The sequence below is a fragment of the Notolabrus celidotus genome, chromosome 11, assembly GCF_009762535.1.
Source record: "Notolabrus celidotus isolate fNotCel1 chromosome 11, fNotCel1.pri, whole genome shotgun sequence".
Classification (NCBI taxonomy): Eukaryota; Metazoa; Chordata; class Actinopteri; order Labriformes; family Labridae; genus Notolabrus; species Notolabrus celidotus.
This window is the reverse complement of record NC_048282.1, coordinates 33,741,526-33,762,818: the sequence shown is the minus strand read 5'-3', so window position 1 is coordinate 33,762,818 and position 21,293 is coordinate 33,741,526. Positions and strand designations below refer to the sequence as shown.

General features: G+C 41.2%; 2 protein-coding genes across 2 annotated transcripts in view; both read right to left on the bottom strand.

The window, feature by feature from the left end:
• g0s2 (G0/G1 switch 2) overlaps positions 1-4,104 on the bottom strand; it is a 4,745-nt gene extending 641 nt beyond the window's left edge. The window contains exons 1-2 of the mRNA XM_034695018.1: positions 4,029-4,104; positions 1-190 (exon numbers count right to left, since the gene is read on the bottom strand). The exon at positions 1-190 is cut by the window's left edge and continues 43 nt beyond it. The gene's annotated coding sequence lies outside the window, so the exon portion shown is untranslated. The remainder of the gene's footprint in view (positions 191-4,028) is intronic.
• Positions 4,105-5,305: 1,201 nt separating this feature from the next.
• Positions 5,306-20,286, bottom strand: camk1gb (calcium/calmodulin-dependent protein kinase IGb). The gene is made up of 13 exons (XM_034695001.1): positions 20,116-20,286; positions 18,178-18,292; positions 11,498-11,623; positions 11,337-11,411; positions 11,109-11,247; positions 10,893-11,016; positions 10,637-10,712; positions 10,267-10,379; positions 10,094-10,172; positions 9,135-9,222; positions 8,384-8,733; positions 8,198-8,293; positions 5,306-6,309 (listed from the first exon to the last, which is right to left on the bottom strand). Exons 2-12 carry the CDS (start codon positions 18,261-18,263, stop codon positions 8,236-8,238), a joined length of 1,314 nt encoding a protein of 437 aa, XP_034550892.1. The 5' UTR covers positions 18,264-18,292; positions 20,116-20,286; the 3' UTR covers positions 5,306-6,309; positions 8,198-8,235.
• Between the last annotated feature and the right edge of the window lie 1,007 nt (positions 20,287-21,293).

Genomic DNA, 21,293 nt, shown 5'->3' with positions numbered 1-21,293 from the left:
GCCATTTAAACACAACAGAAGCCAGGTCAACTCCCACAGTGGTGACAAGATGAATATTCATGAGGCTGCTGCAATCACTTTTTGAGATTACAGCCTGTTTGGGTAAAAGGGCAGGGGTTCCCAGGACACTGATTCAAGTCGTCCCTGATGTGCAAACTTTGCATGCGACATCATGAGATTGGTGTGCGTGCTGTGGAAGATAAAGCAAACATAATGTGAGATTATTCTGCAGCATTTGAGATTAAGTTACTGACCTATTATTCAATCTGTAAAACTACCCCTAACTGTGCACTGGTCAGATATTTAAATTCTTTATGTAACTGAACACTGAATAACATGAGATGATGGGTTTGTGTCGCGTGGCTTCTTATAATAAACATTGGCCCTCATCAGGAGAGCTTGAAAAGAAGCCAATGACAGCATGTGCGATGCTGAGAGCCGTCCCATTTATTGGCTTTGAGGACGTTGTTGGATTTATTGAACACTGAGAGATAAGACTTATTAGAAAGAGACGTTTTTTTTTAAAGGAAGCCTTCCAATCATGCAGTCCTGAGCTGCTCTCGCTCATGTTCAACGTCTGACAATGAAGCAGTGATTATCATACGTGTGTGTTTGTGTGTGTGTGTTTGTGTTTGGCTGAAATCGTCTGCCCTTTGACCTCTTTCCCTCTCCACAGGAGGGGAGCGAGTGAAGCCACACGAGTTGCAAAATGTGTCTGATCTCTGTCACAGAGAGAAATGCCATCTGCTCAAATCTGCTGAGTGAAAACGACAACAAGCCTACTTTTTTAAATGTTGGTTCAACATCTGCACGCCAGCTGATAAATGCCTGGCTGCGTCACTTATAATCCAGCTGGGTTTTTTAGCCGTGGGAGGCTTGTGGCTCTACGGATGGAGATATCACTCAGTTTGTCAGTTTACCAAGCTGGTGTAGCTGAAATAACTAAAACATGTTTTAGATTATAACTTTTCCCCACAAGACAACAACTAAACTCTCACCATGTGAGAACATTGACTTCAGGGGCTCCGTAGTAAGCTGAAGGTTTAGCTTTGTTAACTTTATACCTGCTAACTTGGTATAAACAACCTCTGGTCCTAAAATATGAAGCCCATGTGCATTGCCTTTCCACTGCTTGGCAGTACCTGCACCCAAATGGACTTGAAGCACTTTGTTACTCTTACTGATCTTGTTTCCTCTTGTCTAGATCTTTTCTTGTGTTGTTCTTGTTCTCGTATGTACGTCGCTTTGGATAAAAGCGTCTGCTAAATGACATTGAAGTACTAAAAACTGCAGTTCATTGATCGTCCACTAGAGGCTGGCTGCAGAAAAAACAGGAAACCACATACACACCCATTCAAAAAAGAGCAGAAATAAACATGTTTACAGCCTGGTTCAAAAAACAGCTTAGGTCTGAAAAGCTCATTTCGCTATCAGGACACATTGTACGGGGGTGAATTTATTTTGTAATTTGGTATTTTCAAGATATTAAACTCACGAGTTTTGCCCAAATAAGGGCATGGCTGACTTGATTGACAGGCTGGCACCCTGTAGCTGTTATCAAAGAGTCTAAAGGCCCGCCTCTTTTCCTCACACTAGCTCAGACAAAGTTAGGTTGAGTTCAGCATTTCCAATATGGCCACCACCGACAATCGGCCTCAAAACAGCGCTTCAGGAACAGATGGGTGACGTCACAGATACTATGTCCATTTTTTATACGGTGAATGATTAGCATGCTAAAAGGTCTCATGTCACTCCGATCCTCATATCTTTGCACTGGCTTCCAGTTAAATGCAGATGTATTGGTTGTGCTTCGTACCAGGTTAAAAACCAAAGGAGACTGTGCTTTCCAGGTTGATGGTCCTAAACTCTGGAACAGTCTCCCCCTGGAACTCTGAACTTTGGACACTGTTGGAAGTTTTAAAAAGCAGTTGAAGACCTGTCTGTTTAGACTTGCCTTTGTTTAATCTATCTGTTTTTATGTCATGTTTTTGTATTTAATGCAATCTCTTTTTTTGCCTTTTAACACTTTTCTTTGTTGTTGTTGTAAAGCACCTTGTCACCTCTGTTCTTGAGAGGTACTCTATAAATAAATCCTACTCACTTACTTACATGCTGAGTTTGCCATTAAGCAAGGCAAACATTATAGCTGCTGAAGTCAATATGTTGGGATTGTATTTGTTAGCTTGCTGGCATGTTGTTACTTGGATTCAACCAAATACTATATATGAAAGATGTTGCAGGGTTTTCATTAATGTGCCATTATTATTGTTTTTGAGCATTTTTTGCCTTCAACTGAGAGTGAGGAACTGTGGAGTGAAGACAGTGGAGGATGACATGCAGGAAGGAGACATGGCCACTGCATTGTAGTCTCGGCTTTAGCCTTTATATACTGGATGTGCACTTTAACTGCTGAGCTAAAGGAGTGCCTTAAGCAGTTCACAAATGTTGAAATATATAAGTTAACTTTATGATCCATTCATGAACATGACCTCAAACATCAACATGTTCATGATCTTAAAAATAAAGTTGCAAGAAAACACAGTCACAAGATCAACAAAACTCCAGGTTTCAAAACAGGGAGAAGAAAAACAGAAGTGAAAAACCTCTGAAGGCTTATTTGTTATTTATATATTTTAATTATGGAGCACTATTAATCTCATTTTATTGTTTCTTTTATCCTGCCCTGGTTCTTCTTCTTTATTTTATTCAAGTGTTTTTATGTTGTTTCCCACATTATCAATATGTCTTATGTGTTATTATGTGTCCCAGTCTATATTAATGTTTGGGTTTTATGTTTCATGAAGCTACCATTTGTTGTGATAAGTGCTGCAAAAACAAACGTTATTAATATTATAATAAAAGGTTTGATTTCTCTTCTAACTGTGATAAATGGTGGATAATCTTTGGAGCAACCTTTCCCCCGTTGCCCTGTTTTTTGGGAGCTCAGACCATCTGCTGGTGATGTCTCTAAAATTACACCATCAATAAAGCTCCTCTGTACGAGACTCAGCGTGGATTCTGGGCAGCTATGTTTACCGCTGCTGGGAAAAGGCTCGGGCTGTTCGGAGACCTTTGCTCCATATTACTGACTCCTTGTGCTTCAATGGACAGTCTGTCTCTGCAGGCTTCACCAGACGGCCATGTTGTGGTGAAAGAGGGTGAGGAGGGTCTGCAGTGTGTGTAGATCTAAACAACTCTTTCATGTGGAGCTCAGGGAGGAAGGGTGAGGTGTTTTTATGTAATATGTGAGGAAAACAAATCACAAAAGTTACTGACACGAGTTTCCTGTTTCTGACCCAGATTCAGAGACTTCAATAAAAAGTGAAACATGTTTTATGTTTGCTTGTTTTTCTCCTCCTCAAGACCCCCTTATATAATCCTGGCTGTACTTAAAGAGCTGATGTGTAACCTAATCCACTGGAGAAGTACAGAAGGTTAAGTGGTTTAGAGATGAGGGTCAGTTTGATTAAGGTCAGGTCAAACAGTCAAGTACACATTGCTTGTTTGTATTGTGTTTAGCTTAAAAACACCCTCCAGAAATCAATCTTACTCCTTTAAGAGGATGTTATTATCACATTTGTTCTATTACCACTATAATAACTTTCTTTATCTAGGTGTTTTTGACTCTGTCATGGAGTTGAAATATTTATAATAATGCTGATTTATTTTGCACTTATTAACATCAGTATTTGACTCTCATTACTTGCTTGATTCTTAATTTATTCACTGATCAAGGTCCACATTTATTACTTTAAAGCTCCTGTAGGGAGTTTGTAGCTGGTTATGAAACACATTGAAATGGATAGCAATGCTTCAATATGACCTACAAAAGCAAACAAGACCATCAACATAAAGATTAATAATGTCCATACACTAATTTGAATGTGTGAAGACGGCTGGTGGGGGGTAGGTGTCAGTCGTACGGAGTAACTGTCAAAACAGTAGGCTTTCCATGACGTCCAGTGATTCATACATTTGATTGTTTAAATAAAGCAGGGTGAGATTTAAAATAGAAAAACAATACTTACACATTCAGAGGACAAGATTAGCAGAGATTGGAGTTCCCACTTTGACCACAGGGGGCGCCAAAATCAACACAAACTGAGAGTTCCTCCAAGGAGCTTTAAGTAGCCTACCATCTTCTGTTGCAAACACAGCAATAACTTGAAGTAATTTCACAACTTATATATCATAACCTTATCCTGTCTGTCCCTGTAGTTATATATTTTTCAATATTTGGTATGCTGTTGACTTTCAGACAAAGAGAGTGAAAGTATTGGGATAATTAGAGCGATGCCTGCAAGCTAGTTGAGGCAGCTGATGTGCGTCATCCTCTGAATCACACGGCAAACGGATCCTCTAAATTTGGCGATGGATTTAACCTGCAAGACTTCCTGTCATATATGGAAAGCAGTTTGAGCATTTATTCTGTATACTTGATAGCAAACATCAGTTTCCTGCACTAGTAAGGTCCTGGACAGCACTAGTCAAGTAGTTGGATGTTGAAACCCTTACTAGTTAACTAGTAGACAGCAAAAACTCCTACATGATGACTAGTACAGGCAAAAATCTTTACTAGTGTTACTAGTGCGAGGGATTCTAACATTACTAGTTAACTAGTAAGCCCAAAAATACCAAGTAGCAACACTAGTTAAGTTTCTTTAACCTGACTAGTTTACTAGAGAGGTTTAAAATATTTACAAGTAACTATTTAGCAAAAATGTGTCAACCAGCAACATTAGGGATGGAACAAGGAACCCTACTAGATAATTTGTGAGTTTCCAAATGTTCATTAGTCAATAGCAACAGACATCTCTTTGCATGTGTAGCTTCTTTCCGGGTTCTTCAGTTCCTCCCACAGTCCAAAAACATGTCAGGTTGATTAGTCAGTCTAAATGGCCTGTAGGTGAGAAGGAACGCATTGGGTTGTCTGTCTAAATGTTAGCTCTATGATAGGCTAGTGATCTGTGCAGGTGGGCCCCACCTCTAACCAATGACAGCTTGGATTGGCTCTGTCCCCAAACAGGTGAGTTGTATAGATAATGGATTTTCGGTGTCTTCCTCTGCCCTGCACCGGTGTTGTGCTCACACTTCCAGCCTCCCCAGCTCCCCAGCTGCAGAATCAGACTAAAGGCTCAACATATTATCGTGCATCTCATCACTCCTCAATTGTCTGTATGTAAATTCAAACTGTGATGAGGATGGAGCGTAAATGTCAAACACATTCAATGTTCTTCTGCTGCAATAAACACCTCAACCATCCAAATGTTACCTGTCTGACTGAACAGAAACAGCAGAACGAGCACAGAGTCCGTACTTGTTTTATTCATGAGCACACATATATTCGTGAATACAGCATAATAAATAGACTAGACTGAAATCTGTTGTTGCACCGACACATACGGCTGAAGAGAAAGAAGTAGACTGTACATAATGAACCACATAATGACGAACATCAACACCACAGAGGTGACAGTTTATAATCTAACACAGAGCTGACATGTGAGAGACACTCTGTACATGAGTTGGCAGATTCTGGACATACTTGTGGCATCATTACACTGTTCATGATGAGTGTGTGTGAATATGCTTTAACTCATGTCTGCAGAACTTTTTATCTTTTTAATTTTTTTACAAGAAGCGATTACTTTAGAAAAATAAATCAGTCAAAAATAAATAATAACAAGAGACAATATAGAAGAATGCATAAAAGGAGAATCACTTATCTGAAGCAGTAAGCATGCAGTGTTTCCACGTGTTCCTTCTATTGCACTTAAAAACGCCCGCAGGGTGAATGAAAATATTTATATTTATAGATCATAAATACTTTGACATTAAAAGGGGATGATTCTCTCACTCAGATATCAGAATGAAAAGCTTTCTTCTTCAACATCAGAGGTCAGAGGTCGGGCCTGGTGCATCCTGGGACAGCTGGGCGTCCAGGTGGAGCCTTGCATCAGATGCAGGTGAGGCTGTCAAACCACCTTTTAAAAGAGGCAACCCCTCCAACACTGACAGAACTCTCCGGTTCAAGTGAAGCCTACCGCGCGTGTCTGAGTTCAAAGAGTGTTTAAATGTCTGTGTTTTATCTGTGTGTGTGTGTGTGTGTGTGTGTGTGTTTCAGTGTGGCGGTCGCGAAGCTTCCCAGGCACCTTTTCCAAAAGTTAAAAGTCCCACAGACTGTAGTGGACCACGCAGCAGACCTCGTCTGGGTCTGTCAGAGGATAAACCACTTCTCTCAGTCCACAGTGCCACGGGGACCCGCTGACACAAAACAGCTGCATGCTGAGTCAGCACAGCAACACTGACCTGCAGAGGGCGGAAACACAGCGAGGGTTAGACACACACAAATGAACCTGCAGGGAGCTCAAAGTTACACAAAGCATGCACTGGAAGAAAGACAGTGAATTTATCCTTGAATATAAAGTGCATCACATGTTTGTCACAGCAATTTTTGAGGTTTTGTACAAATTGACATGGGAGCCTCTGTTTGGCATCAATTCTTCTGTTTTAACAACATAAAAATAGTCAGTTTGATTTGGTTGAAGCACAAAAACTACTCCTCTAGTTTAGGAAATACATCATGGTGCAGGTTTAAATAATTAAGCGTTGATTCTGGAGTCACACTGGACTCAAATCTGGATCTCCTGTGAAAGTCCTAACCCGAACCAGTCGGGGGTCTTGCTGGACACTGGACCTCATGCCTAACCCGAACCAGTCGGAGTTCTTGCTGGTCACTGGGCTTCATCCCTAAACATAACCTTTGTGCTTACTCGCAATATATCGCCTCTCCCAACCCTTACCCTAACCACTCGGGGTTCATGCCTAACCCTAACCCACAGTATTTGTCACTGGACTTGATCCCTAACCCTATCCTTTGGGCTTACTCGCAATATATCGCCTCTCCCGGCCTTTACCCTAACCCTAACCATTCGGGGTTCATGCCTAACCCAAACCAGTCTGGGGTCTTGCTTGACACTGGACCTCATGCCTAACCCGAACCAGTCAGAGTTCTTGCTGGTCACTGTGCTTCATCCCTAAACATAACCTTTGTGCTTACTCGCAATATATCGCCTCTCCCAACCCTTACCCTAACCCTAACCACTCGGGGTTCATGCCTAACCCTTACCCACAGTATTTGTCGCTCTGTCATAGGCTGCCTGCCTGACCCTGTAGAGGTGGTGCTGACAGGCAACCAAGCTATCGTTTCAGATGGACAACATGTCACACCCCCTTTTTTTTATACTCTTGTTTACTTTATATTGTTTTCACTATTTACTTTGCTGCTGTAACACGGGACGATTAAAGGAAAATCTAATCTCTTCTCTCATTCTACTATTCAACCCCTCCATCCCTGACCTCCACCTTTAGTGCACGTTATCCATCTTTCTCCCATGTCACATGACTCCCAACATGCTGGCAGCTCATCCTGCTCTAAGCGTCTGATACTCAGATCATATTGGTGTCATGTGAAAGCTTGGTGCATGTATTAAAGCAGGGGTTCCCAAACTTTTTGGTCTGTGGTCCACAAAATATAGATGCCAAAGACTTGCGAACCCCCCTGCCCCTTGAATGTAGCTTCATACTTCATTTAGCTGGTCTGCAGAAAACTATACACCCACATGCGCATGTGGCTGTTTCCTGTGAATTAACTGCTGCTACTGATGCTTTGGTATTGTCAACTATCCCTAATGCTAACCTTAGGAGTTATATGGCAACAAAGAAAGGCAGAAAACTAATAAAAAAATGTGTTTTCATTGTAAATTTAATCACTTTTCCCCCCCCAATATATTTATTGTAATGGACAAAATGTGAAATTTTAGATTACTTAAAGAAAAAAAATAGATTTTGGGACCCCTTATTAGTGTCTCGCGACCCCCTCTTTGGGAACCCCTGTATTAAAGAAGCTAAAGGCATGAGCAGATCTCTAAATTGTAAGAATTGTAATACAGTATTTCTCACAGGTATGAGAGGGACAAAATATGTTGACACCTTGAGCCATAGAACAGTTCCTATGTGTTTAAAACCTCCTCTTTTGATAATCATAGAGGAGGATTTAATTGTTCTCATCATGTTTACGCATCTCTGTTATTTCTACATGTGTGGGATGAAAGCATGATGTCCCTTGCTTCAAGCTGCAACAGACTCATCCTCTAATATAAATAATTTCAGTGTGTGAATCTTGTCTTCAACCTACCAAGTAAAATGCTTTAGCATGTAAACTTTACGCAGCCTTCACATGACGGCGCACACTCCAGTCTGCAGAGCCTTTCCATTACGGCTCTTTCCGTACCTGCAAGAAGAAGAGGAGACACCCTGCATCAGTGCTGCTGTCAATCACACATTTAACATTCACAGCATCAGATAAAGTCAGTATACGCACCCGTTGAGGTTGGCAGGCTCTGAGTGGTACACGTGCTTGCCCTGCTCGGCGATAGTCGGGGCGTGGTGTGGGACGACGTGACTCTGGGTGGCCTTCAGAGTGTGATAATGGCTCTTTGGTTCGATGCTGCTCATGGGCAGAGACATGTGACCGTTAATGTGGGCTCTCCCGTTGACCTCAGCCGTCCTTGGGTCGAGTCTGTCAGGATCAAGATGTTTGCAGGTCTTGGCGGGGGAGGACATGTCGATCACTTTGATGTCGGGGATGCTGGTCTTTCGCATGACCAGCTCTGAGTGAGCCAGCTGCAGCTTCTTCATGTGGTTGATGGCGACGGCGGCGTTAATAGCTTGCTGTGAAGAGAACAAACATTTATTTACTTTGATTGCTTTTTAAAACTTTTAACCTTTCCTCTCTGATGGGTTCAAAGTTAAGTCTGGTTCTGATTTTCATTATCTTGATCCCCCCACTACACAGAGACTCACTTTAATCCTCAAATTGATGCTCCACACGGCAGATTTTCCAAACAGATTTATAGAGAGGTCATTTTTTACTCCTTGAAAATCAAGCACACTTTGATTCCCTGACAGGGCCGGCCCTACGTCAGCCATCGATGGCCTTGATTACCAAACAGTATCTCATTACAGTCTCCTTAATCAGGAAGGATTTAGGTACACACCAGATTAATCTACTATAAACTGCAGGTCCTTAATGAGATTAACAAATCAAAAGGCAGGAATCAGAGAGCACTGACCTTCCACTTGGACTTGGCAAAGTTCTTCTGGATCTGGACGCTGACGGAGTAGTAGATGTCCTGGCTCCGCGCCGTCTTTCCAATAATCCTGGAAAACAGATGAGGAAACGGAGCGATTACACGGGTTTCCAGGTAGAGATTAATCCTGACCTAAACTCGTACCAGCTGTGCTCGGTACCCGGTTTCTTGTGAATGAACTTATTGTTTAGTAGGAAATGTTATAGAATAAAGGATTACAAGACTGATTTTTCTCCATCCTTTTATCTGTAAGAGCTTAACTTCCATTTAAAGTTACCCTTTAAAGTCAAACTGCTTTATTGATCCAACTAGAAACTCCTGGTTTGGAGAAGTTTGTAAAATAATAACATATATTTATTATTAAAAGAGTATTGATAATGCAGAAAAAAGCAAGTTTGGATGGTGATATGTTACTGTCACTTTGCTGCAGCAGCCTAGATGGATTTTATTCATCATTTTTTATCACAACAGAAAAGGTAAAGTCCTCTAAATGGAGCGACGCCTGCGAGCTAGTTCAGGCAGACGACTCGCCCTCTGCCTCTCAAATTGGCGGTCTATTTAAACTGGGAAAATCTCCCATCTCTCCCTCTGCCTGTCAACGCCTCTGCTGCTGCATGCCTATTGCTGAATTTTCTTTCATCCCCACCGCCACCCCAGCATCCACCTGCAGGCTCCGGGGTGTGTTCAGTATGTTTTGCTCATCACTCCTCAATGTCTGCATGTTATCTGCAGGGAGTGATGAGGCTGGAGCCTGGGCGCCAAACTTGAATATGTATTGCTGCTACAATAAACAATTTAAACGTGAGTTGTCTGACTGAACTAATGCAAGGAATCATTTGCATATCATACAATTTGATATAAAGGAAGTTTAAAGGTAAAAAGATGAGAAAATCTTTGCATCAAAGTCCTCCCATGATTCAGTTCTGATGCCTGACACTCACCAGGGATGTCTGAGTGCCTGCTCAGTCGTGTATCTCATGCTGGGGTTCTTCTGCATCATGTTACGGATGAAATCTTTCGCTGTAGAAAGATAAGAAGATGACCAACATCAGTGTGAGGACTGAGCTGTGTTTGGAGGCATACATATGTGCGTGCTAATGCTCGGTGTATTTACCAGAGTCAGAGATGTTATCCCAGAACGGAGCGTCAAACTCGTACTGCGCCTTCATGATCTTGGAGAATAACCTCGTCTCACTCTCCTCATAGAACGGAGGATATCCACAGAGCCTGCGAGGAAAGAGTTAAACAGTAAGAGTACTGCAGATATCTTTAACAGTCAGGTGCATGCAGTTTAAGAGACTTCCACTAGGCGGTGCTATCCTCAGCCTCTACTTCTGCATCAGTGCTCTGTATTTAGGTAACTGTGTCGAGCTTCACACGCTCATTAATCTGAAAATCCTATAAAAACCATTGATCCTGATCTTTGTTAAAGTCTTATTTCAGTGTATAATTCGTGCACACAGTCTCCAATATTTCAGACTTACAGGATGTATGTGATCACTCCAATAGACCACAGGTCCACGGCCTTGCTGTAGGGTTTCTGAGCCAGAACTTCAGGGGCTGAAAGTTTAAAAAAGTTCATGTGTGATTATTCCTGCATGCAGACAAACATGACATCATAAATATTCAATGATGTTTGCACTGCCTCACAGTTACACTCCTCCTTACTGGCGTCTTACATTCCTCCAACTCGGCCAGCGTCCATAAATAATTCATCAGACAGACTCGTAACCTCCTTACCTACATATCCTGGAGTGCCGCAAGCTGTCGACATGATGTCGTTGTCCACCATCTTGGAGAGGCCGAAGTCACTGATCATGATCTTGGAGTTCTCGTCCTGGCTGAAGTACAAAATGTTCTCTGGCTGCACGGAGAGAAAGAGAGACGAGCAGTTCAGACGCTGAAGCTTTACTCTGTGGTGAAACTGTGGCGTGTGATTTGTTCTCTGACTCGCACCTTGAGGTCTCGGTGCACGATGCCGTTCTGGTGCAGGTAGCTGACGGCCTCCAGAACCTGCTTGATCACACTGCTGGCGTCTTTCTCTGAGTACATCCCTCGGTCCAGGATACGATCAAAGAGCTCGCCGCCTGAAACCCTGTGAAGGAAAACAACACCACCATCAAAACAAGATCTTAAATCCTGCCTTCTTTTACTTGCATGATACTATAAGGACTGAAAACTCACAGCTGCATGATGAGGTAGTAATGAGTCTGGCTTTCATAGAAGTCCTCCATCCCCACCACGTTGTCATGCTGGATTCTGTGCAGGAGAACAACTTTCATTATGACACTCATGTGTAATTAACGTGATTCCTTCAGAGGTGAAATCTCATAAACGTTCATCACCTCCTCAGCACGGCGATCTCGTTCTCCAGGTTCAGGTCTCTCTTCTGTTTCTTCTTCACGCACTTCATGGCGTACATCTTCCCCGTCTTCTTCTCCTTCACCATGTAGACCTCTGAGAACGCCCCCCTGTTTACACACAAACACATCAGACAGGAGTTAATGACGCTGCAGACGCTGACTGATTCAGGGAAAGATTACAAATGCTGCTCAATAACATGAAATGAGTTTTTAATTTCACACGGGGAGTAGTTAATGGAATAATAAGACTCTAACAGCTCTGAGAACATCGCCCATTAGATGAGATTGTTTCTATTTCTTTCAACTCTTCCAGGGAAGCTTTATCTTCTATCTTTTCTTCTTCTGTCTCTGTTTATCTGTCGGTCTGTTCTCCACCAGGGAAACTTTATTTTCAGGTATTTTGATACACAAAGCTGTGTGTGTGGTTCAGAGACTCATACCATCAGAGTTTAAGTGACTATCAGGATCAAAGAAGGAAGTTGAAGCACGTTTAGCATGAGTGTGTGAGGCTAAATTGAGCCCTCACACCTGTGTAAAATGTGACTTTAAATCCTGACCCAAAGAAATCATAGGCTCTGTAAATATTTCTTCCTTTTATAACATCTTATAGGCAGCTTTGGGAGATTTTAACTGGAGGTAGAAATCTGAAAGTATGTTAGGTGCATGGGCTCCATATACTGATGCTTTAGCCTTCACTATAGATGGAGAGGTTGCAGGTACGATTCCCAGCCACGACCCTTTGCTGCATGTCCTACCCATAGACTGTATAAAATATGGACGTAGTATCCGTGACGTCACCCATCTGTTTCTGAAGAGCTGTTTTGAGACCAATCGGCTGCGGCAGCCATATTGCTTCTGTCGAGCCAGTGTGACGTAAAGAGGCGGGCTTTGAGCCTCCTAGCCAACAGCTGCAGTGTTCCTGCAGGCAGCTGTGCCTCTCATTGGAAGACTGGTAATCTCAATATCTTCTAAATTACCGAATTAGAAAAAAATTCACCCCCCTCACAGTGAGAGGATGTCGAGAAATTAGCTATTCAGACTACGCTCGTCTTTTGTACCAGGTTGTAAACATGTTTATTAATGCTGCAAAGATCGTCTTTTCCCCATTCATGTGTATGTGACTTCCGGTACTTCCAGAGCCAGCCTCAAGCGGATCCTCGATGAACTGCAGCTTTTAACACTTCAGCATTGACTCATATTTTTAGACCGGAGGTTGCCGCTTGGTCCTACCCACTCTCTACTCCCCACATTTCCTGTTTACTACCTCTCCTACAAAATAAAAGCAAAAACTAAAACAAAACTACAAATAACTTTGGAAAAAGAAGAGATAACAAATCAAAACTGAAGAGTAAGATAACTGAGTAGAGAGTGTCTGATTCCATTTTTTCTCATAACATCATTATTACCATTTATTATTTTCTTTTTATTCTATCTTATTCTATTTTATTTTATTTTATTTTGCGGGTATTTATTTGATTATATTTATTTAATTGATTTAATTACATTTTTATTTGTAACTATTTCATATCACATTCCTCTATCTTGTTTGTATCATTTTACCTCTTGCTGTTGTTTTTGGTCTCTCTGTTTTTTTGTGAAGCACTTTGGGCTGCATGCTTGAGTGTATGAAAGGTGTTATATAAATAATCCTGCTCACATGTCTTCATTCTGTTGCATTAGACTGATGTTTTGCAGAGGGGCTAATCTATTTCTAGATCTTCCAACAAACAACACAAGGAGCTGCATGATTTAGACCTTGATTATAACTAAATGTTTAGCATTAAGTGGACATTTTCCAAATCAAAATAAGTCCTTTGTGCCTGATGTGAGATGAAACTGATTTACTTTCCTTTGTAAGCCTTTATTTAGAGATAGGACAGTGAATAGAGCAGGAAGCTGAGGAGAGAGGGTGCCTAATCAAAGCTTCTGCACATGCAGCACACAATTTATTTGGATTTAAACATGAGCTAGAGCATAAGCCTGAGAGATAGTTAGCTTAACTTATCATAAGGACTGGAAACAGGAAAAAAAAACTTGCTTGGATCAAATAAAATAAAACATTTCAATCAGCTTGTCTTGTTAAGAGTGTTTTCTTTGTCACAGATTACACATAGGAGACATCTTGAGTTGCCTAACCCTCATAAAAGTTAAACTTTTAATCAGAACCTGAGCCTATACTGACTCTATAAATAATATATATATTATAAATGCTCATACCCAGAATTTAAAGCTTTTACCAGGGCTACTGAGAATGGAAATATGACACTATGTTAAAAATAACCTGACAGTGAACAGATTATTTTTATTTTCATGAAACTGCAATGATGTATAAAGTGACTGTGAGATATGATAAGTAATTTACTCTGGTGTTGCATTCAGAAGGATTTGAGTTATAGTTAAAGTGTATTCCTTTTTGAAGACTGCCTCCAATGACCTCTAACTGTCTCCTGTTTTTACTCTCAGTACTTTGTATTTCTCTGATTCCTCCATGTTTTTCTCCTCAGGGCACACAGATGAAAACAGCCTGAACTTCTTGGAAAGCTCCGGATTTAAAATAAACACACTGAAATAGAAATATCAAGGGGATCAATTAAAATCCGCTGAAGATCTGTACGTGTGGCGTAACTCTTCACATGTCCACAGCTTATTATTCTGCTCTGTGTCCCCGCTATCTTCAGCGCTGTCTGGGAATAGTTGTTCCTCCCGCTGGATTAGGCTCTTTATCCCTGACGCAACGGAAAGAGCGGCAGGCTGAAGGCTCTGCGTGCACAAAGGTCAGAGACTGAGCGTGTGCAGAGGGAAACAATAAGCTCCTGCACAGACCAGGTCACAGACAGACCGGGTCAAGGTCTGTGTGCAGACATGGGATACCACCACTACCCTGCCCTTGGTCTTAGAGGTGGTGACACTGACCCCAGAGGATAAAGGAGGGTATGTAACCTGCTGCAGGTTTCAAGCAGTTAAACTCATTAGCACATCTTCTAATAAGTCCACAGCATCCTTTAGAGGGCGATATGTTGATGCCTGTCTCACACACGCTCATGAAAACATCCTAATGCTCTATCAGGGAGCCAAATAGGAACAATCCGCCCCCACAGTATCGTCAAAGCCCTGCACATCCCATCGCTCAGCTGGCCTCTCCTTGGTTACCAGAGCTCATTTCCTTCTGTCTCTCTCCTCCAAGCTCATTGTGACCCTCTGGAGAAATCACCAATCAAGCCCTGAGCATGAACGCCATCAGCATTGTTTGTTTTTTTTTAAACACAACAGAAAAGGACTCATCAGAAAATCAACGGCGCTCTAACTCAAGTGTGTAAATTTGCAAGATTGGATTGTAGCAAAAAGTTTAAATTGCTTTTGTGATTTGAAGCCTTTCCGGGAGAAACAACGACTCCTGAAGAGCCCGACTGTTGTCCTGATTGCTAGGAAACCATTAGGATGTTGTTTGCCGGGCGTGTGACGAGGCCCGGAGGGAGAGACTGTATTAATGGTTTCCTCACAATCCTCTCAATCCCCCTCTGGGTTGTGATTCTTTTACTGAAGACAGAAAAGCTAAACTGTGCACTTGAGATGGTGTAAAACATCTGTGGTGACGTCTTTAGCAGAAATTGCTTTTACTTTGAGCTTTTGTGTCTCTTTTTTTGTCCCTCGTCTTTAACTTAATTGCCATGTAGTGCCTCTATATCTTGATTTGTTTCTTAAAAACATCTAGTAAGTAGTCCCAGTGCGCTGCAAAAGCCCTGGCATGCCGAGAAGTTCAATTTGCACGTAGCTGAACCTCTTTCCGGCCCACTTAAAGTACTTCTCTTTTTAAGCTATAAAAGCTAACAAGACAATTAGTGGCAACATGATGATTTAAGTATTGTTGATATCCGTGCCTGTAAGTGCTTTTGCATAAGGAAGGTGTCAGGCAAAGCGATTAACGGCACCCCGACAAAACAGACTTCTTTCATTTTCCACAGCAGAAACAACTTGCACATGTTTTGCACCGTTTGTCCACAGGGGGCGCCAAAATCAACACAGACTGAAATGTCCTCACAGGAGCTTTAAATGTCAATATTTCAGGTTTGATTAAAAGCAATTTAAATGCTTAAAATAGTTACTTAAAGACCTTAAATCACATTGTTTCAAGGCTATCATGGGTTTGAGTTGTTAAGGCTTTTGAAGGATGTTAAAGCAGGGGCGTCGTTGGACTAGCAGTCTAAGCAAGCGCCCCATATACAGAGGCTTTAGTCCTCATTGCAACGGTCCCAGGTTCGACTCCCAGCCTCTAACATTTGCTGCATGTCTTCCCCCGCTCTCTACTCCCCCACATTTCCTGTCTCTCTTCAGCTGTCCTATCCAGTAAAGACATAAATGCCCCCCCAAAAACGTAACTTTAAAAAAGGATGTTAAAGCTCCAGTGTGGACATTCTGGTTTGCGTTTTTTGGCGCCCCCTGTGGACAAAGTAGGATGAAATAACACTAATCTTGTCCTGTGCATGTGTTTCTGTGAAGAAATCTCATCCTGTGAAATGTTTAAGATACAACTAATCATGAATCTTTGGGATGGATTATTAAAAAAGGCTGTTTCTGCAGAATGCTGTCGCCCCTCGTCTGAGACCTAGCCTGTAAAATAACCACATAGAATTATTCTGTCTTCTTCCTGGTGGTCTTCTTTGTGTTTGCTGGTCGTATAAAGGCATCAGTATTAACTCCAGTCTCACAGGAGCTTTAATCAGATAAAATAAATGATAATATTTCTCCATGTCTCCTTGTTTCCCTGAAGGCTCCTGGAGTTGTTTTCCACGCTGTTTGGGGAAATCAGACTAATTGCTGCACACTAATTGTCCCTTTCTTTGTACCGTGGGGCGCCTCATCTTCGTCACAGCTCAGTCACCACTTCTGTTTTCACAATAAACCTCACAGCGGCCTCCGCAGCCCCGCAGCACGGATCCCTCCACTCTTGTTGTCCCCAAAGCACACACACGTCACTCTGGCAGGGCTCCCTGAGCTTGCACCTTTATTTACCGCTGGCCTCTGATCTGCTGTTCTCCCCGCCGCACGCTAAGCACACGGTGAGTAGGAGAACACCTGCTGATGCTCAGAGCTGACCCGACAGGAATTAGGCCAGCATGAGAGACTGCTGAGTGAGTGTGTGCACAGTACACACTGACATGCTGCAGAAACACTGTCTATGTGATTATTATCATAAATTGCTGCGGCTGGACTTTGAGATTATTGGTCATAACAGGTTATTTAACATTTATTCAACAGGTTGTTTGCTATAAGCCTGCAGGAGCTCATGATTGATGACTACATTTATGGTTTTTGGACTGTTTAGGCTTTGAAAATGTCAGATTTTGAAGATTCCTCATCATAATTTCCTAAATTTAAAAGTTATTTGAATGCAATTCATTTGTAGATTTGTTAATTTATTTTTCAAACTTATATTTTTGGCCTTTTTGCCTTTATTTGATTGGAAAGCTGGAGAGAGACAGGAAATGTGGGGAGTAGAAACATGCAGGAGAGGGTCAACCGGCCAGGAATAGAACCGGCGACCCCTGGGACTGTAGCCTCTGTATGTGGGGCGCTTAGACCGCTAGGCCACCAGCGCCCCTCATAAGCAGAATTAACAGACTTTTCTTTTATTATCATTTCATCCAATGAAAGGGACAAATTATCCTCCTGAGAAGCAGAAACTAGAGGGAAAAAAACCCCTTAAATATTCATTAGTTGTTTAAATATGTGTTAAAAATATCTGTTATCCTTCAATTGCCTTCTTCTATATCACTTTATGCAATATTATTTTTATTTAGGGATGAGTATATGGCATAACCAAGACTGATTTGTGCTTCAAAATACTTAAAATCATCAACAAATGTGCAGAAAATGGTTAAATATGCATGCATGACAATAAAAAAGTACATGAAGAAGAACATCCTCATGATGGAAAAGAAAAATACAGCTATACTTCACTTAATTGTGGCTCTATTTTGCTTTCCAATCACATTTCTTCCAGTTATTTATGACCTTATTCAGACAAGTAATTTTAAAACGACTCTGGATCTCATTCTCAAGGAAGACTGGATTAACTTGGACTTGTTTTTGTGAGTCTTTCTGCATCACAATTCACTAAAAGCTCAGAGCAGATATTTAAAGTGAATGAAATAAAGTTCTTAATGTGTGTTTTTTTGTGAATGAACGGCCGAGCTGACTTGATCCAGGCACCTTAAGGACATCCAGACTCTCTAACCCTCTAACAGCCAGAGCGACTTGTTATCCAAGACTTCAGTAAAGTCGGCCGCCTCATGTCAATCCAATCAAACCCGTAATCTGTCCTGGGACTCAAACAGCACACGGTGGAGCTTTCTGAAAAGCCATGTGCATGGCAGGTAAAGGTAAAGGTTGACTCTGGTTGCCATTGATAAAAACAAAAACATACAGAGATGCAACAAGACAGGAAGATATTCTGCAAAAACTACACATTGAATTGTAAAGTGTAAGCTCAAAATATCCCTACGATGAATAAATCAAGTTATCTTTTTTGGTTTTATAGCTTTTATTTCTTGTGCTTTTCTTTCCCTGTGTAAAACAGTTTGAATCATCTCTGTGTTTGAGATATAAAAGGGATAAACTGCCCATAAATGTTGTTATTTTGCATCAAGTAAAAGTGTACTCACGATCCCAATTCGTCGATGACATCAAACACCTCCTGGATGTTTTCTGTGTCTTTCTTCCACACGTTGTCGGCTTCTTGACGCCCCATGACTGCAGACTCTTTATCAACAAGGATTTCTTTTAAAACGTAAAAGAAGAAGAAGAAGAAGAAGAAGAAGAAGAGAAGTCAGTGTCTGTGTTTCCTCTCAGGTGTGTCACCCCTGAATCTATCCTCCTGACTGACTTAATGTCCGCCCTCCCTTTTCATCGGACACATTAAATCCTCTTGGATTACAGAGGAGGAGTAAGAACAGATGTGAAGGTCTGTACTTCTGTCTGCTCTGCTGCTCAGTCTGCAAGAGGGCGAGCAATGACGCAGGCATGAGTCAGTCAATTAATAACCAGCCAATTAATCCATGCAGCCTCCTACACGGGCAGATTTACCGCCACACTCTATCAGGGTCGAGTGAAACTGTGATACTGCAGTGAGGAAGAAGCTTCTCTGTGATGATGTGTCAGACAGGGAGGAGAGAATCAAAACATCCCTCTGCACATCATCACACCAATCATGTAATGACTTCTTCTGATCAGCAGAATGCTTTTCTTTGCTCTTATAAAGAATAATCTTGCAGGATTAAAAAGTCAGGGACAATCAAACTGAAGGCACTCAGGGGGATTAGGAGCACTGTAAATGAGGAGGTTACCCAGTTTGTTTCCTGCCCTCTTTCCTCTTATATAACGGATTAGAAAACTCTTGATCTGGGGACCTGGATGACCTTGTGTCAGGTAAAATACAAGAAAATACCGTCCAGTGGATTACTTTAAGTGCAGAATAAAGGATTTTCAGACATGATAGAACTAGATAATGCACACATTAAAAACATAAATGTGCATTTCAGCACAACAAAGACATTTAACACCAAGATTGATGTCTAGAATTTACATCTGCAGCATGGTGTTTTTAACATTTGCACACTTAAAGACATCAGGAATGCAGATTTTGCCACAATGGATTAGAAAACTCTTGATCTGGAGACCTGGATGACCTTGTGTCAGGTAAAATACCTGAAAATACCCTCCAGTGGATTACTTTAAGTGCAGAATAAAGGATTTTCAGACATGATAGAATTAAATAATGAACACATTAAAAACATAAATGTGCATTTCAGCACAACAAAGACATTTAAGACCAAGATTGATGTCTAGAATTTACATCTGCAGCATTTTGCTTTCAACATTAGCACACTTAAAGACATCAGGTATGCAGATTTTGCCATAAACAGCAATGCAAAACTCCTCTGCACAGTCCAGACCTGCAGCAATCATTCACAAATCCTCCCTCTGCTGGTTTACAGTCCACACACGCGTTTTTACACTGACGCACAAACACTCATCCATGCAATGCAAGGACAACATCCCTACATGGCTCACAGAGAGCAGTAAGGTGTGTTTAATTGACAGTAACTGAGGCTGCGCTCTGCCACCAGCAGCTCGGAGTTGGCTGCAGCATTCGAGGAAAGATCACTCTGCGGCAAAACAAAAGCGACTGATGATCAGAGATTCACATCAAGCTCCAACAGGAGAGATGACGCTGTGTGATTCATCCAACCCTTTTTTATGACCTTGAAACTGTAGAATAATAAAGCTTTTCTTTTTTAAGTCATGTTAAGATATTGAGATATGTGCATTTCAAACTAATCTAATAACTAATTAGAAAAACAGCTGCGCACAGACTAATACGAGTGAGTTTGGATTCTCCAGACTGGATGCTGACGCACATCATTCAAACTATACGCACAGAATACTAATTAGGCAAGACTGGCACCGCACCTGATCCAGTCCAGAGTGAAACACCACAAGAGAAAACCAAACATAGTCCCCTATCTGCAGCTCAGATATTCAACCAACTACTGTTTAAATAGAAAACAACCTGATAAAGAGTTTCATTGAGTGAGACTCACCTGGACTCTGTGGAGCTGGAGCTTTAACTCTACTGTCAGCAGCTTGCTGTGGACTGGGAGGATTACTTCGTCTGGGACCTGACAAATACCTGTTGTCAAATCAGAGATTACATCCAAGGAGAGAGGGAGAGGGAGAGAGAGAGAAAGAGAAGGAGGGAGGGAGGGAGGGGAAGGGCTGAGAGTCTCACAGGTGCCCAGTAAAGACGTATTAAAGGCGCAGACTCCAGATCAGTCTGCTGCAGCATGCTGCAGATTTCCACTCAGCTGCTGCGGGCTCTCGTGGAAAAAAAACACCACACACGGAGAGGAAATCAGCAGCTTTCCCCAGACACCTTCATTTATTCTAAAGAAATGAGCCCTGACGGACACGCATGCGCAGATACGACACAATCAAGTTAGCTTCACAGGCCTCCTTATAGTAATACAAATTTCAGGTAGAAGAAAAATTTAGAGACAATTTTTATTTATTTGTATATTTATACATATCTATGTATCTATTTTTTTATTCATGTGTTTATTGTTTTATCTATCTATCTATCTATCTATCTATCTATCTATCTATCTATCTATCTATCTATCTATCTATCTATCTATCTATCTATCCTGCTATCTATCTATCTATCTATCTGTCTGTCTGTCTGTCTGTCTATCTATCTATCTATCTATCTATCTATCTATCTATCTATCTATCTATCTATCTATCTATCTATCTATCTATCTATCTATCTATCTATCTATCTATCTATCTATCTATCCTGCTATCTATCTATCTATCTATCTATCTATCTATCTATCTATCTATCTATCTATCTATCTATCTATCTATCTATCTATCTATCTATCTATCCTGCTATCTATCTATCTATCTATCTATCTATCTATCTATCTATCTATCTATCTATCTATCTATCTATCTTCCTGTCTGTCTGTCTGTCTGTCTGTCTATCTATCTATCTATCTATCTATCTATCTATCTATCTATCTATCTATCTATCTATCTATCTATCTATCTATCTATCCATCTGTCTATCCATCTGTCTATCTATCTATCTATCTATCTATCTATCTATCTATCTATCTATCTATCTATCTATCTATCTATCTATCTATCTATCTATCTATCTATCTATCTATCTATCTATCTATCTATCTATCTATCTATCTATCTATCTATCTGT